At 39.9% G+C, this 16,576-nt stretch overlaps 1 protein-coding gene across 1 annotated transcript; it reads right to left on the bottom strand.

Annotated features, from left to right (window-relative positions):
- Positions 1-6,283: 6,283 nt before the first annotated feature.
- Positions 6,284-11,290, bottom strand: LOC125118590 (zinc finger X-linked protein ZXDB). The gene has a single exon (XM_047765254.1). The coding sequence runs from the start codon at positions 11,187-11,189 to the stop codon at positions 8,748-8,750; it is 2,442 nt and encodes an 813-aa protein (XP_047621210.1). The 5' UTR covers positions 11,190-11,290; the 3' UTR covers positions 6,284-8,747.
- Positions 11,291-16,576: the final 5,286 nt, after the last annotated feature.

The raw sequence follows: 16,576 nt of genomic DNA, 5'->3' as shown, positions 1-16,576 counted from the left end.
AACTTTTAGATTCTAATCATATTCTGGTTTTTGATCTGGGTAGTGGTTACATATATGTATTCATTTTTTTAAAATTCATGTAGTTATATATTATTATGATCTGTTTTTAATATATGTTGTTTCAATTACAACATAAAAAATAATAAAATTTACAAATACAATGCTCCATAGAGCAAGTTATTTAAGCTGTATGGTAGCTTAAAACCTAAAGCAAGGAATGACTAAAATACATAATATAGTTAAAAAACTAATAACATATAGGTTATCAGAATGTTTATTGAATTCAACAATGGATCCATCTTGCAATGGAAAATAAATAAAAAATGAATTATCAACTATAATGGCATGAATCAAATACTCACATTTTGTTTTAAAATACTTTTTAAACTATGCGGAGTAAAAATAGTTGGAAGTACCAAACACTAAGTTTATCCATCATGTATAATAATCAATAGCATCAAATTTGACCACATTTTGGCATTTCATAGGCAGGCCTAAACTTGGAAAAGTTTTCTCTTCACTTCTTACTATCGTCATGGAATTTATAAAAGACAGATGGTATTAGATAGACATATGATCAATGCTTCAATAACATCTATTTTTATACTTTTTTTTTTTTTGGCTTTCTGTCTTTTCTAGGGCCACACCTGCGGCATGTGGAGGTTCCCAGACTAGGGGCCTAATCGGAGCTGTAGCCACTAGCCTACGCCACAGCCACAGAAATGCCAGATCCAAGCGGTGTCTGTGGTCTACACCACAGCTCACGGCAACACCAGATCCTTAACCCATTGAGCGAGGCCAGGGATCGAACCTGCAACCTCATGGTTCCTAGTCGGATTTGTTAAGCACTGAGCCATGACGGGAACTCCTATTTTTATACATTTTTATATTGCTAACTCTAATTGGAAAATATTGGGCATGTTTCAAAATCGCCATTGTGCTTTTATACAGATACAGTAAACCAGAGACACTTAGGAAAAGCCAAAACACTTGGCAATAGAGCAAATTTAACTTAGGTTTTGCTGTTTAAATCTTATTTTCCTTTCTCTTTTGGGGAAGAATCCTCAATCATTTTTTGTACATCCAAGTGACATTTAATCTTTGAATATTTTTTGGCCCCCCAAAAAATCTAAGGTGAAAGACAACCAGAATCACTTTGCAAACAATATCCTGTGCAGTGAGTCTTTACAATATTCAGTAGATTTGGTACTTAGATTTAGTAATGAAAAGGACTATCCAATGCCTACTATAGATCCAGAAAACAAACTGGTGGTTGCCAGAGGGGTGGTGGGTAGAGGGCAGGCAAATTGGTAAAGGGGATTAAGAGATACAAACTTCCAGCTATACGGTAAATAAGTCACAAGGATGTAATGTACAGCATAGGGACTATAGTCAATAATATCGTAATAACTCTGTATGGTGAACAGAGGGTAACTAGACTTATTTTGGTGGTCATTTTATAATGTATAAAAAGTATCAAACCACTATGTTATACACCTGAAACCAACATAATATTGCATATCAATTATAATTCAATAAAGAATATATTACAATAACCAAATTTTAAAGGTCTCATCTAAAGAAGATTCAATGTTGTATGTAGAGTCTTCTAAAAACAAACTATAATATGCTGCAAAATATACAAGACTGGAGTTCCACTGTGGTGCAATGGGATTGGCAGCACCTCTGGCGCACTGGGATGCAGGTTCTATTCTGGCCCCAAACAGTGGGTTAAGGATCTGGCGTGGCCGTGGCATAAGTCGCAACAGTGGCTCAGATCTGATCCTTGGCCCAGGAACTCCATACGCTGCGGGGCAGCCCAAAAAGAAAAAAAAAATACAAGATTAATCAGCAAGATTGATAAATACAAAGTCTGATTTGGTAACAGGTATGAACCTTTTTTTTCTCAATGAATTTATCCTTTCTTCCTTTCTGTACACCAGCCCTCTCTGTTATCTAGGAAAGTAGTATATCTAGCCTAGGTTTCTTCATTTGCAAGGTAGCCAAACTTCTAAAGTTACAAATGCAATCACTTATTTTAACAACAGTCCCAAGAGCTATTGCTTTCTAAGTATGTAAACATGACATACCCATGGGAGAGTGAATCTTCAAAGAAAAAAAAATAGAAAAACAAGTCTTACTTAACATTTTGGAAAGTGAGGTAAAAATAATAAATATATGACTTCTTTTTTGTCTATTAGTATGTCATGGCATCTGATACATTTCATACAGATATTACTGATAATTAACGATAATAATAATTAGCTCTAAGAAGCACAGGAACGTAAGGCGACTTCAAGGAGGAAAAAAATACTGCATTTCCTCAGAAACATCAAGTGCTAAGTTTGGCATCAATTAACTAATGCCAACATGAATTGGAAAGGAAAAAAAATCTGTCTAGCAGAATATATTCTAAAATTGGAACTAGCCTAGAATGAACTGCTGCACCATTCACTGAGTCATTGCCTATGGAATTTCCACTTCAGCTTTCTGTTTTGGCTAATTTCTCCACAAACAGATATGTGACTAGCTTCCTTCTTCCAAATTTAGCATAATGAAGTCCATACTACAGTTGTATCCCTCCATTGTATTGTGTAAACAGGAAAAGGAAATAGGTCCTGATAAAGATTAATAATTTCTTGGCTTCATTCCAAAATGAGAATGCCTGAGAGTTGAAATATCTTTGTTTTTGCTACCATTTGTAACTGTTTTGCATCTTGGAAAGGTAGTGTTGCTTGTCACTAAAGAGAATTTTTTTTTTTTTTTTGCTATGGTAGACTTTGTTCCCCTTTCCAGCTGTGTTAAGCTACTTATATCATATTCAGAATCTGAAATACTTGATTGATGCATAATTGGTTAATTCTAATAATTGGTGAACTCTCCATGCTAAATTCCAGTTCTTAGTCCTAAATATCACATGAAATTTATATACTCTTCTTTTCAACTAGTATATCTATATGAAACAGTTACTTCCTAATTAAAGCCCTCACTTTTTAACTTCAGAAGATTAAAACCTGATTTTGTGTCTAATATAAGAAAATTTTGTTTAGCTTAATATCATTTATGTTCTATAGTTTTCCCTTTGAAAATAGCATATGATTTCCAAAAGATTATTTTCACATATACTATGTCCAGGATGCTAAATAAAAATAGAACAAATAAAAATAAGACTAAATTTTCTAGAATAAATAAAAATAAAAAATAATTTAAAATTTATTTACCTAAGGATTTTGCTGTAATTATTTAAGCTACAACTAAAAATTCTGCTTAAATTTTGATTTAGGATTGTTTAATTGCTGTATCCAATATTAAATTTTAGATTCTTAGAATTTTTTGAAATATATTTTGATAACCTGTGCATTGAAATTTTCCTTATCATAATTTTTAGTCCATACTTTGACAACTGCAATTCTATTTAACTCTTTAACCATTTAGAGCTTGATTACATATTATTTTTCATTACTTAAGTTTTTTCTCATCCAGATCATAATGTACATAAGCACAAGGGCAGAAATTGTCAAATATGTGCTCAAAAATGTTTGAATGAATTAATAAAATATATTTTTGTTTTAAATCTGATAATGGGATTTCCTGTTGTGGCTCAGTGGTTAACAAATCTGACTAGGAACCATGAAGTTGCAGGTTCGATCCCTCGCCTCGCTCAGTGGGTTAAGGATCCGGCGTTGCCATGAGCTGTGGTGTAGGTCGCAGACACAATTCAGATCCCACGTTGCTGTGGCTCTGACGTAGGCCGGTGGCTACAGCTCTGATTCAACCCCTAGCATGGGAACCTCCATATGCAGTGGGTGCAGCCCTAGAAAAGACAAAAACACAAACAAACAAAAAAACTTAAAATGTCTCACACAGAGTAGGCACTCAAATAATTACCAGCTTCTTAATAAGCTGATAACAATAAGATATATTCCTAAGGCATTCATACTTTATTAGTGCTCTTAAGAATTACTTTTTTGCTTTGTTTAAAATGGTGAATTATTTTCTGTTGGCCAAGTGTTTTTCATGTCCATAAATATCAGCATAAAATTAGAATGAGATGAAGGATTCTGCTGACAATGCAGGGCAGCAAAATTCACCATCAAACAAAATGTAAGTACCAGGTAGTTATTTATGCTACTACTCCTTCACTTTTTCTTTGGGCCCTGTTCCTTCTGAGTTATTGAGTAAGAGTAACAATAAAAAAGAGTGGTAAGAGTAACAATAAAAAAGAGAAATATGCTAAGGTATGTAGATAATAGACAATGTGATCCTTGTGACTGAGTCCCCACATCACATTAATTAGTCACAGAGGAAATTATAAGTAAAGAGCCCCAAGGATCACATGGAAGTTAGTTTTAGACAATCCTAGTTCTATCTCTTTCGATCCGAGAAAAATACAGGTAAAAATCTAGTAGAGTTTATATTGAGGAATTATTGCAATTAATGACTAAACAGCATCCCCCAAATTCTGAAGAAATGATTATTATATTACTGACTACCACATAAAATATCCATTGAATATCCACAGTAGGGCAGAGAGTAGTAGTAAGAAAGAACTGTCAGACAGAGGTGACATAGCTCATTTTGATGCAGAGTACTCTGGGGACATATTGTATGAGGTTGAAGACGACTGTAAATACTCAAAGGCAAACAATGCAAAAACACTGAATGTGAATTTGAGACTATATGAGGGAGCCAAAGGTGTACATAATCCACAATATGAATAGTTTATTAAGGGACAAATGATTTATCACTTCCCAATAAATTAAACATGCCCTAAACTAATCATTGTTCCATTTATATTCCAGACAATTTCAATATCCAACCTCTTATTCATTTTAATGAAACATAATTTTTAGTTTTCAAAAAAACTTGAGTCATTTCATATTTTCCTTTACTTTTTCATAAATGTCTCATATATACAATGAGTCACCAAGTTACATTTGTTTCTCTAATTTAGAAATATCACCAATCTTTTTGCCATGACTCCAGTCCAAGCCTTCATCACAGAACCTGAAATTACAGTAGACTCTTAAACGATTTTTCTATCTCCCCTCATCAAATCTACACTGTACATGTTTACTACATAATCTTTCTATATATTCATTTTTTGACTCTCTTCTTAAATATCTTCACTGACTCTTAACCATGTCCAGAATAAAGTCCTATCCACTGTGATTGGTTTTCACAGCTCTTCAGAGATTGGCTCCGTATTGGCAGTCTAACTTTAACGCTTAGCCTTTATCTAACATGAGCCCTGTATGTGAACTAGGTTGTCGTTCCCAAGGTTGGGTGGACAATTCCATCCCAAATTCGTTTTGTGCTTTTTTCTCTAGCTGGAATTTATCTACTCTCTTATCTATGTAACTAAATCTAACCATCCATTAAAACATAGCTACCACTCCTCCTTTTCCTAAAAGCCTTTAGTGTCTGAAAACATGCTTGCTAATATTGTTTAGAAGTGAAATATTTAATGTGAATTCCTATGTCCTCTCCAAAATTAAGAACTAGCTCACATTTTATTCCTCTTATCTACATCTCTAGTACTCTTCTACTCTGTGATTCATATGTAGTCAGTAAATTCACTTAAAATATGCAATGAGGTTCTTATCTTAAAAATAGTTACCCAATCAAATCAGATTTGAAAAATATGAAAAATTCATTTGTAATGAATGCTTTGCTTTCAATATATATTTGAGTTCTGACAAAATACTTAGATAATCTGTTCTCTAAATGCCTAAAACACATTTCACTTTCTAAAAAGTTGCCAAGTAAATCTTTTGTTCAAAAGCATAAATAATATAAATTTCAATTCAGCTTCATATTTAAATTATCACTATTATCAATATCCAAATAAGCTGCATCTAAATTAGGTCTTTTTTAGCACCAAATCATCAAGTGGATCTGTTTGATATCAATAATTACTAAGGGATTATGAATATTCCCAAACAGGGAATTAATCAATTCTTTAACTAGAATCAAGGAATAATCATAAAAACCCTGTTACATCAAAGCCTTATTTTTCCTGGACAGGAATATGAAGTATTTAATCTAGAGAAAAATGACCCTCATATTCTATTAAGATTCACTTCTACTACTCAAGGCTTTCAATTATGTAACACTACAATGAGATCATGGTAAAAATGTCAAGATAAACATATTTTAACTCATGATGAACATATTCAACAGAGTCCTCTGGATGCAAACCTGCCTGCAAAGTATTTTGTTGCTGTGTTTTCAAACTGCAAAACTTTAATAAACCAAGGACTGAAGAAGCACAAAAGGCAAATTAATTAAATCATATTCCATTTTTTAATGGAAAATTTATGTCAACACTTATAAAGATGTAACCATTATGTTTTTAATGAAAAATCTGACTGCAATTTCATGCCATTTTCAGTATCATGTTGGGAAAATAGTATTGAAAGGGAAATCTTTTGAACAAATTGATGAAAGAAACCATGAGTCCACAAATAATTACAAGATTTTATCTTCGAAAAGAGTAATATCTGTCCTTTGACAATTCCACAGAATATAACAAAAACACATTTTATGATAGTTTTAAAATGAGGGATTAAAAAAACAAAGTGACAGGATTTTTAAATATTTTATGGCTATATATATTAACAGATACCTACAACCTGCACATTCACCTCAAGTCTCATAATTCCATCTGTAGGAAAAGAAGAATAACTTATTTAAGAGAACTTAACTAATGAAAATACATTTCTAAAACATGCTTATTAAAAGGTTTCCAAAGTGCTGAGTGAGAACTGTTAAATGATTAGAAACAATCACACTCTGTCAATTTCTTTGGATTACAAATTACATATACTTTTTGTTTGTTTCACTGAATGAGTACAACCAATTTTAAAATTAGTACAGATGCATTTTAAAATGGCAAATTATAAAGTGCACTGCCAAAGTGCTATGATAATTGTTATCGACAAATGTACGTACAAAGAGTACTGGATTAGAATGTTTCAAAGCAACTAATAGTGTTTGCTAGCAGAACTATAAGGTGAAAAAATTTAGAAAAATAGAACTACCTGTCTCACTAAAACCTTACATAAAATTTCCCCATTTTTATTTGATTAATATATAAACAAACTGACCTCTAAATCCACAAAATAATTTCTTAATGCACACTCAGACTTGCATAAATATTGAGACTGAAAGATGGGTCATGAGAATGGCTGAGAGATGGTGACAACCATGAAAAGACATACCTAATTTAAAAAGAGAGATCATGGCAAGGACTGGTGTGTACATGCTAAATAGGCTGGAGAGGGAGCAGAGCTGGTAGAAGGTAACAGACATCAACTAAATTGGAATAGAACAAGTGGTCATAAACAAAAGTGATCATGAAACTCAGAAAAGTAGAATGAAAGTTGATTTATATATAAATTGTTTATATGTATATATACATATACATGCAATTAGGACTATATATATATGTATACATATATATATACACAATGCAGAGTTACTAAGTAAAATTCATTTGTAATGCAAATTAGATAAATTTTAGAATGATTTATAGTTGAAATTTTGCCACAACTAGCTCACAAAATTATGAGGATGAAACATAACAGTTGTGAAAGTGCTAACTCTAAAATGCTATATTCACAAAAGACACAATATTTACTCAAAATGCAAAGAGAAGACAAACAATAAGCTCTCTGGAGCACAGATGGGAGAAAATCTTACTCTGGTCCATTCCCAGATTTTTTTGGAAGCACAGGTTCTCCAGTCACTCTATTGGATGGCTTTAAATGCAGAACAAAGACACTATAATTTGGTCTAATGGACATGATGGCAAAGTCACAGAAATGCGTGGAGAAAAATCTTCAGTCTGTGGAAGAGAGAGATTCCCTTTCCTGCCTCTTAACCCACATAAAGTCTTATCGCCTGCACAAGTGTGATCTCAAATAATACTAATTTATTTTCTTTGAGGAAGGGAATAAGAGGGGCAGGAAAGGTAATAAAAATTTGCTCAAACATGCCAAAATACAAAACATTTTCCTCTAAAACTACTAGAATAGAAAAAGAACTCTAAGATGCATCACGTATATGTAAATTACAATGACAGCTTTACACCTAGGGAACTAAAGTTAGTGAGAAGAAATGACTTATTTAAGGCCACTTATTCAACACCACAAAGTCAATATTTCTAAGTCTGAGTCACATCAAAGCCCTGGCACTTTGCCCAACACAGCCTATCATTAAAAAAAAAAAAAAAAAAAAAAAGGCTAGAAACAAACAGGTAAAGAGAACCAGCCCATATTTTTGTCGTTCTTCTTTTTCAAGCTCCACCACATTTTGGCACTATGTAAAATTTCCATTACATTTTTAAACACCAGTTCGCAGATCATTAACTTTCAATGTACTTTTCATTACATTGGACACATATGCAATAGTAAGTTAATGTAAAAAGTTGTAAATTTTCAAGAAAGAGAACAAAACCATGAAAAGAGAGCTGAAATGACCTTAGAAACAGGCTATTCAAACCAGCTCATTTTATAAATAAGGAAATTAAGGCTCAGATAGGATAAGTGACTTGCTCAGGGTCACACAACTTGTCAGTTCCAGTCTCAAGATCAGAATTTAAATCTCCAAGCTTGCAGCCCAGGGCTCTGTTCTTTTTCAAACCTGAAAGAAATGACTGCAGTTAAACATTTAGTCTAGAATTCTTAAAATCGAGGGTCATCAATAAAAGTAAGCCACATGGCAAGGAATGAAGAGAGTTTAGTTTATACCAAAAATGAGCTGCCAGTCACTGTGATAAGATCTGTTTCTTTCTGAGACCCATGGTTCCCTGCTGGATTGGAGAATCCAAACTGGGTTTCTTCCTCTTGTCCAAAAAAGTCAGAGTCAGGATGTACATTCCATTCCGTTTTGGTTGGCGGCAGTAGTTCTGAGACACTGCTTTCACAAAGGGTGCTTGAAGGAGTCAGAGCATCTGTGTCTGCTGTTAGCTTACTGCTGGGAGTCAACGCCTGGGGCTCTTGACTCGAGTTTTTCATAGCCAAAGAGCCCAGAGATCCCAATGTCCCCACACTTAGAGTTGAGACATCATCCATATCTAAGGGGCTCTGCTGAAAACCGGCGGCTGTTGTTCCAAAAAAGAGTGAGGTATCCAGACTTTGAGGAAGGTCACCGGTGGCCATCAAGGCGGGAGGATCCACTGCCTGCCCTAAGGAATTATTATTACTAGCAGGGACATGGTTCCCTGCCAGAGTTGAGTTCACAGAAGCCACATCAATAGTCAAGATCCCAGAGTTCACCAATGCTGTGTCCAGGACTGCAGCGGAACTATTACCAGGTGCGTCAGAGAAGAGAGACACAAGCTCTGCCTCACTGAGGTCATTCTGCCCCTGGCTGGTAAGTTCACTGCTGGGCGTAAGAGAATTTGCAGCTTCTAGCTGAGCTAGGAGATCCTGGCGCAGGTTGTGCCTTTTGGCCATGTGGGTCTTCATGCTATGCTTGGATGTGAAGAGTTTATTACAAGTGGAGACTGGGCATCGGCTTTTCCAAGTGTCCACATCCTGCAAGTGTTTTTTGGAGTGAATGTAGAGACTACTGCGAGCAGAGAACCTGGCACAACAGCCCTCCACGGGACACACAAAAGGCTTTGTGCCCAGGTGGGTTATGCTGTGGCCTTTGAGATGCTCGGCCCTCGTGAAAGATTTCCCACAGCCTTCCACAGGGCACATGAACCTCCGATCATCATCGTGCTTCCTTTTGTGCCTTAGGAGTTTGGACATGCTGGTGAAGTTCCAGCCACAGCCCTCAAAATCACAAAGGAACGGTCTCTCGCCAGTGTGGCTCCGAAGGTGAATTTTCAGCCTACAAGCCTTGTCATACTGTTTGCTGCAACCAGGGAAGGAGCAGGAAAAGAGTTCCTGTTCCCTGAAGTGGGCGCGGTTATGGGAAAAGAGGGCACTCACTGTGATAAACGTCTTCTTGCAGCCCGAAAACGCGCACTGATAGGGCCTCTCTGGCTCAAAGTGGCTGCGCTGGTGGGCGCTGAGTTTGGCCTGTGTGGGGAAAGTCTCCTCACACACCTCACATTTGAATGAGTTCTCCTGTTCGTGGCCCTTCATGTGTGCTTTGAGGTTATACACGGTGGTGAAGCTCTTGCCACAGCCCTCTGCAGGGCACCCAAAGGGCCTCAGTTTGTCGTGTGACTGCAGGTGTCTCTTGAGCTTGTACGAGGTGGTGAAAGTCCAGCCGCAGCCGCCCAGGGGGCACTTGAAGGGCCGCTGGCCCTGGCTGCTGCTGTGCGTCAGCAGGTGCACCTTCAGCTGGTGCTTCTTGGCGAAGGTTTGTCCGCACTGCGCCTCGGGACACAGGTACAGCACCACGCCCTGGCCCGGCCCAGGGGGCCCGCGGGGGCTCTCAGCAGCAGCTGGGCCCTCCGCCTCCGCCTCGGGCGCTGGGGCCGGCGCAGGTTCCGCCCGCTCGGCCAGCAGGAGGTCTGGCGGCAGCTCGGGACAGTCGCCAGGCTGCGCGGCATGCGGGATACCCGCTTGCGGGGCGATCAGACCCCGGGGCTGAGGGGTAGGGGCGACCCCAGGCGCCCAGGCTGGCGGCGGGGGCGTGGCCAGGGTGAGGACGCCGTTCTCCAAACGCAACAGCAGGTTTTGGTTGTGAATAGTGACGGTGCCCGCGAAGGCCGCGGCGGGGCCCAGGCCTGGGGCGGGGATCGGGGCCAGGGCCGGGACTGGGGCGGGGATAACAGACAGGCAGCTGGGGCCCAGCGCAGGGCGGCCCTCAGGGTTCGCGCCGCTTTCGCCCCCCTGGAGCCGCGGGCCCAGCCCGGCCTCCTCCCTCCACACGGGCCCTGCGGCCTGGCCCGCGCCCGCGGTCTCTACGTCTCCACCCACCGGGTCCAGAAGCACCAGGAAGAAGTCATCGCCGCCGCCACTGCCGCCGCCGCCGCCGCCGCTGCCGCGATCGGGCCTAGGCGCCGACGGGCTCTGGCCGGGGCCCGAGGAGGCCGCGCGGGCCTCCTCACGCCGCCGCCCGGGCCCGCCATCTTGGGGGCCCCGGAGCAGCAGGAGGCGGCGCGCGGGGGCCTGGCCCGCCCGCGGGTCAGGACCTCCGTGGATCCGGCCGCCGCCCCCCCCGGGGCTGCCAGCGCCGCCGCCCTGTCGCGTCCCGCGAGCCGGGAGCAGCCTCGGGATTTCCATCTCCACGTCCGTGAGACTCCACTGGAACCAGAGCCGCGGAGGAGGCGCGACCCCGCCCCCTGCCGCGGGCCCGAACACGTTCCTGAAAGGGAAAAAAAAAAAAAAAAATGTGCAATGCGCAGAAACTGGCCCTATCAGATATTAAAACGTGTTTAACGCCACCGTGATTTAAATATTCTGGTACTGGGTCTCTAGAACAGAATAGAAAGCCCAGGGGCAGAGCCTTTCGTGTACATAAGTAAGTCCTACAGTTCCTATTAGTGGGAAATCAAAGAGGTCTTCCCAGGTATAGGGGAAGTGACAGTTCACTCAGAAAATGGTGCTGGAATACCTTAGGTGTCTCTCTGCTAAATGCAACGTAATTCAGCACCTCAGCGTATGTACCAAAATAAACACACCCCTCCCGCCCTCCCCAGTGCTAAACATGGTGGTTTGTACCTAGCATGTGTTAAACATTGTTTACTGGCTGGCTGGCTGGGTTGATAGATGAGAGAAAATTCCTGAGAGAATACACTGTGTGTCAACATTAAACTGCCATGGTGCTAGCAATTCCTACTGAAAATGCTGTCTTTTAAAAATTTTTCAAGGACAACTTTCGTAACCCAGAATTGTCTTAAGCAACGTCCTCAGGAGAAACTGTCACATAGTTAATTTTTTGTTGTTGTTCTGCTTGGTGTAGAGGCTAGAATGAGTAAGAGGTGGGGCCAAAACAGATTAGCACTGTTCAGCCCAACAACACAAAGCCTGGAGGATGAAACATTTTAATTGAACTCTGGAAAACCCAACCCACTCCTGAGTTCTCCCTATATAAAGTGCACAACCTGAACCAACTCGTTGCTCTTCCAACGTTGTTTGCACCTTGGCAAATTTCATGCCCAACCTCGCAGCGTGATGAGGACATTCCTCAGCTTACTCTAGATTCCCCAGCACATGGAGGTCTCTGGACAAGAGCACCAGTTAAATGTGATAGCTTAAACCCTAACCCTAAGTTATTGCAGTGGACTCACCTGAGAAAAAGGCACAGATGGCCATGCCCAATAGCCCCCGTGTGCCTTCTTGCATTCAAGTCTGGTGGCCTCATCTCACTGTAATGGATTTGGCTTGTGATGCCTAAAGGTCTTATTAACGTAGATGGTGATCCTTCCAATTTTTCTGCCATCAGTGAGTTGGGAATTGATATAAATACAGGGTGAATTATCTGGCGAGAGAAAGGTTTAGAGTGATGACTAGATTATGGGGTACCTATAGTTTAAATAACCCCTTCTTCCCCCCCTCCTCGCTTTTAAAGATAATGGACATTTGCTGATGTCTTGATGAAAAGATCAACTTCCTCATCCATAACAACTCAAACCTCATCAAAATTTCTACATCGAATATTTTTCTATTATATTTTTTGGAGGAAGCATTTTTTCAAATTTGAGGTATAGAGGAGTGCATAAAATATTATCTGTCACGTTTAGATAGTTTATAAAATTTACAATTTACACCCATGTTGCCAGGACCATGGTCAAGAAATAGACCATCATGGCCAGCCTTCCAGAATACACCCACCATTTCCTCCCAGTCACAACCCACACCCTCCCCTATGGAGGTAGTCAATATCTTCACTTTGTGATAACCACTTCAGTGCTTTTTTTTTTTTTTTTTTTAAATACGACTTTACAACTTTTGTATGCATCCCTAAACAATATAGTTTATATGAAGTTATTTTAATGGAATCATACTGCATGCTCCCTTTTATGGCCTGCTTCTTTCACTCTGTGTCATATTTAGTTTTAGAGACTCATCCATGCCATTCCTAGTAACCGTAGATATTTTGTCTCCATTGTTGACTAGCATTCCAGTGCATGATTTTAGCAAAGTGATTGTGATATAGTTGTACATCCTACACTGGATGGACATTAGGGTCGTTTTCTGGTTTGGGGCCATTATTATGGACAATGATGCAGTGAACATTTGTGGGCATTTTTCATGGGACTCATGTTTAAAAGTCTCAGGTGTACATGTAAGAACAGAACACTGGCCCATTGAGTGTGCACATCTTCAGCTTTTCTACATGATGCCAAATTATTTTCTGTTTGGTTGTACCAATTTACAATCCCACCAGTAACACAGAGTTCCTGCCATCCTGCAGATACTCATCTACACCAAGTATTGCCAGAACTTAATTTATTTTTTACTACGATTATTAACTTTTTGCACATTCTCATGTTTATGAGCCTTTGGGGTTTTCTCCTCTGTGACAGGCCTATTCATGTTCAACTCTTTCACACTTCTCTATTTTCTATCTTGTACTTACTAACCCAATGAGTTGTTTACATGTTTGAAATACCAGTCCACTGGTGCTTCTTTCTATGTGTGGCCAAGATATTCCTTTGCTTTGTTGTTTGTATTTTCTCTTGCTTTATGCTGTGCTTTGTGAACAGAAGATCTTAATTATAACATAGTCAAATTTTTCATTCTTTTCCTCATGGTTAGTGCTTTCCTGTTTCAAGAAATTGATTCCCATATTCATGGTTTGCCTTTCACAGTTAGGTCATAATCCACCTACAAGTGATGTTTGTGTATAGTGTTGAGTAGGTTTTCCCTCTCTCTCTCATATATATATATATATATATATATATATATATATATATTTACCAATGTTGGCAATTTGAGGGCTTTAACTGCACTTTTAGGCTCCAAAATGGAAAAACATTGATGGGAGAAAATCTGCACCCAATGTTGCCATTCTTAAGTGACAAATGATCCATTCTTTAGTGATGGAACTGGCAACTTATACTGTGAAGGGGAGACAATTTAATTTAAAAAAATAAAAAACTTTATTTTGGAGTGTCCAAAAACATACCACTAAGTCTGTAGAAAAAAAAAAATACTGTAATAGTCACTCATCCATGGAATCTTGTACTCTCTTCCTAGTAGTTCCGGTGTATAAAGCATATTCACCTCATCTGTTCAAAAGCCAACAAGACAAATTAACCGACAGCCTTCTGTTCACACACAAGACTTGGCTGGCTTCCTATCCCAAGAACCCTGAGACCTTGTACAGGAGGACCTGAATATGAACAGTGAGTTTATCCTCTAAATGCTGGTCGGACGTGCTGCCCAGACTGCCTTAACTGCCACCCTGGCAATGATGAGACACAAATGTGAAATGTGAAACTTGTTCACTAACAGGAAGTGCAGCTCTCTGAAACTGTCACCACCAGGCATGTACTCTCGCTTGGTAGAATTCACTGGAAATCAGGTTTTGTGGAGGTACACACCTCCAATCTGTGTAGCTACACACCTCCAATCTGTGCAGCTGCAGCTGCTGTGTCTCTTCCTACAGGAGGAAGGGGAATTTGGGAGCTCCCCATGAGGCATAGGCTGGGAGGGACCCATCAAGGGTCACATCCTCCCACTGACAACAGGAGTGACCCTTAACCTGTCACTCCTGAACCCCGGTGAAAGCGTAGAAGGGAGAAAAAGGAGGAAGTGTCAACAGCACAAAGGTACAGTCTTATTCTCTGTGGTGTTCACTCCAACCTGCCACTGTGTTCTGCCAGAGAATGCAGAGCGAGAGCCAAGTTTTAGTAGTTCCTAAAAATCCAAGTATTTGTTTCTTCTGATGCAACTAAGAGAAGAGGGGATAGGGCCAGGGTACAATCTGTGTTTACTCCTGGGGACCAGTTGTGCTTTGGGCGAACTTGACAACTGTTGGACTGCAGAAACCTTCCCCATGCCCTGTATCCGCACTCAGAACATAATCAAATTTCTGAAGATGCCCAGACTTTGTTACATTAACCTCCAGTTTCCCCTCAAGAATTGTATGGGTGCAAGAGTTTTCTTTTGGTCTCCCTTTCTTCTTACTACAAACACCCCAAACCACACTCAGGAATTGCATGGCCACTCCAAAACTTCGCCCAGACCCCAATTCTCTGCCATCTGCAAGCTTGGCCCTTTCTGACTGGCTCAGACAAATTTGATCTCAAGAAAAGAACTCACAGGGGCAGTCCTCTCCCTATGGAGGATCTCTCTGGGACCAGAAAATGACCCAGGGACTGATGGCCTAAGCCACATTCCATCTGGAAAATTTCTCACTGTTTGCCAACAGAGGGCATGGCTAAGAAAGACTGTCCTAGCTCAGCAGGGAACTTTGCAGGACCTGACTGACCCTCTCCTCTCCATACCTGTTGGAGGTTTAATCCTCTCCATGTCCTGATGTAGGTTTAACTTCTCAGAAAGGTACATGCTGTACTTCACTTGACTTTCATCCATGTGATCTGGTGAAGATAGAAACCGCCATCTATCCACATTTATTTTCAACTTCTGTTCATTTCACTGTGTCCTCAACTCCCTCCTGACCTCTTTTAGGAATTTGTTCCCCAGGGCCCCAAGCTGCAGTTAGCCGGCTTCACCTGAACCTGCGCTTTGGCTTTGAGTTCTCTGTGATGTTTAACTTTGTGGTGCTAACTTTGTGATATTTAACTTGCACATGCAGATGCAAGGCGCTTGCTTCAAAGCCCACTGGACTCACATAGTTGATTTTCTTCTTCAGCATCACCTAAACTCTCCAGGTCCAAGCCGAGGATTGTTCCCAACCGCTGGCTGCATTTTGTCTCAGCCTGTCTTGCACATGACTTACCTTTCCAAGAAGAAGCACATCCCCAAAGTCTATTGTGGGCTGGCCTACAGCCTTGGAGTGGGATCTCGAAGGAGGAAGAAGTTCTGGGAAAAAGAAGAACTGAAGACAGGAAGTGGCTGGAATTGGGGGGGAACAGAATAGTCTTACCCAGTTAGTATGTTTGAGTATTGACTTACCACGTCATGTTTGCCACAACTGCCCATCGCCTTGTCACTTTCCCAACAGCAGGTACCTAGTCCAAAGTGTTCCTTAAATGTCAGACTTCTGAAACATATTTGTGCCCAGAAGTGGCTCACATCAGAATGAGACAGGCTCCTGGACCATCAAACTGAAAAGCATGACCTTGCTTGAGATATGCATTACTAACTGTAGAGAAAAAAAGTATATTTATAGCATATAAAGAAACAGTTGTAAAATATGACTGAGAATGCAAAAAAAGCAATAGCGCATTAATATAAATAGAAAAAAATCTTGAAGATTTTGATTTGTTATTCACTTTAAAGAAAAGCTAATTGGCTAGTAAGTTGCAGGCCTTAAATTATTTGAGGGTTATTTGACTCCAAACACTTTTCCATTCTTTAAATTTAAAAACAATCAAGGACCTGCTCTATAGAATAGGGAACTCTACCCAATATTCTGTGATAACCTATATGGGAGAAGAATCTGAAAAAGAATGGATATGGGTATATGTATGAGAATAACTGAATCACTTTGTTGTGATTATCACAGAAATTATCACGACTTTGTAAATCAACTACAA

Source organism: Phacochoerus africanus, chromosome X, assembly GCF_016906955.1.
Source record: "Phacochoerus africanus isolate WHEZ1 chromosome X, ROS_Pafr_v1, whole genome shotgun sequence".
NCBI classification, from domain to species: Eukaryota; Metazoa; Chordata; class Mammalia; order Artiodactyla; family Suidae; genus Phacochoerus; species Phacochoerus africanus.
The sequence above is the reverse complement of the archived record's forward strand: the minus strand, read 5'-3'. Positions and strand labels throughout refer to the sequence as shown.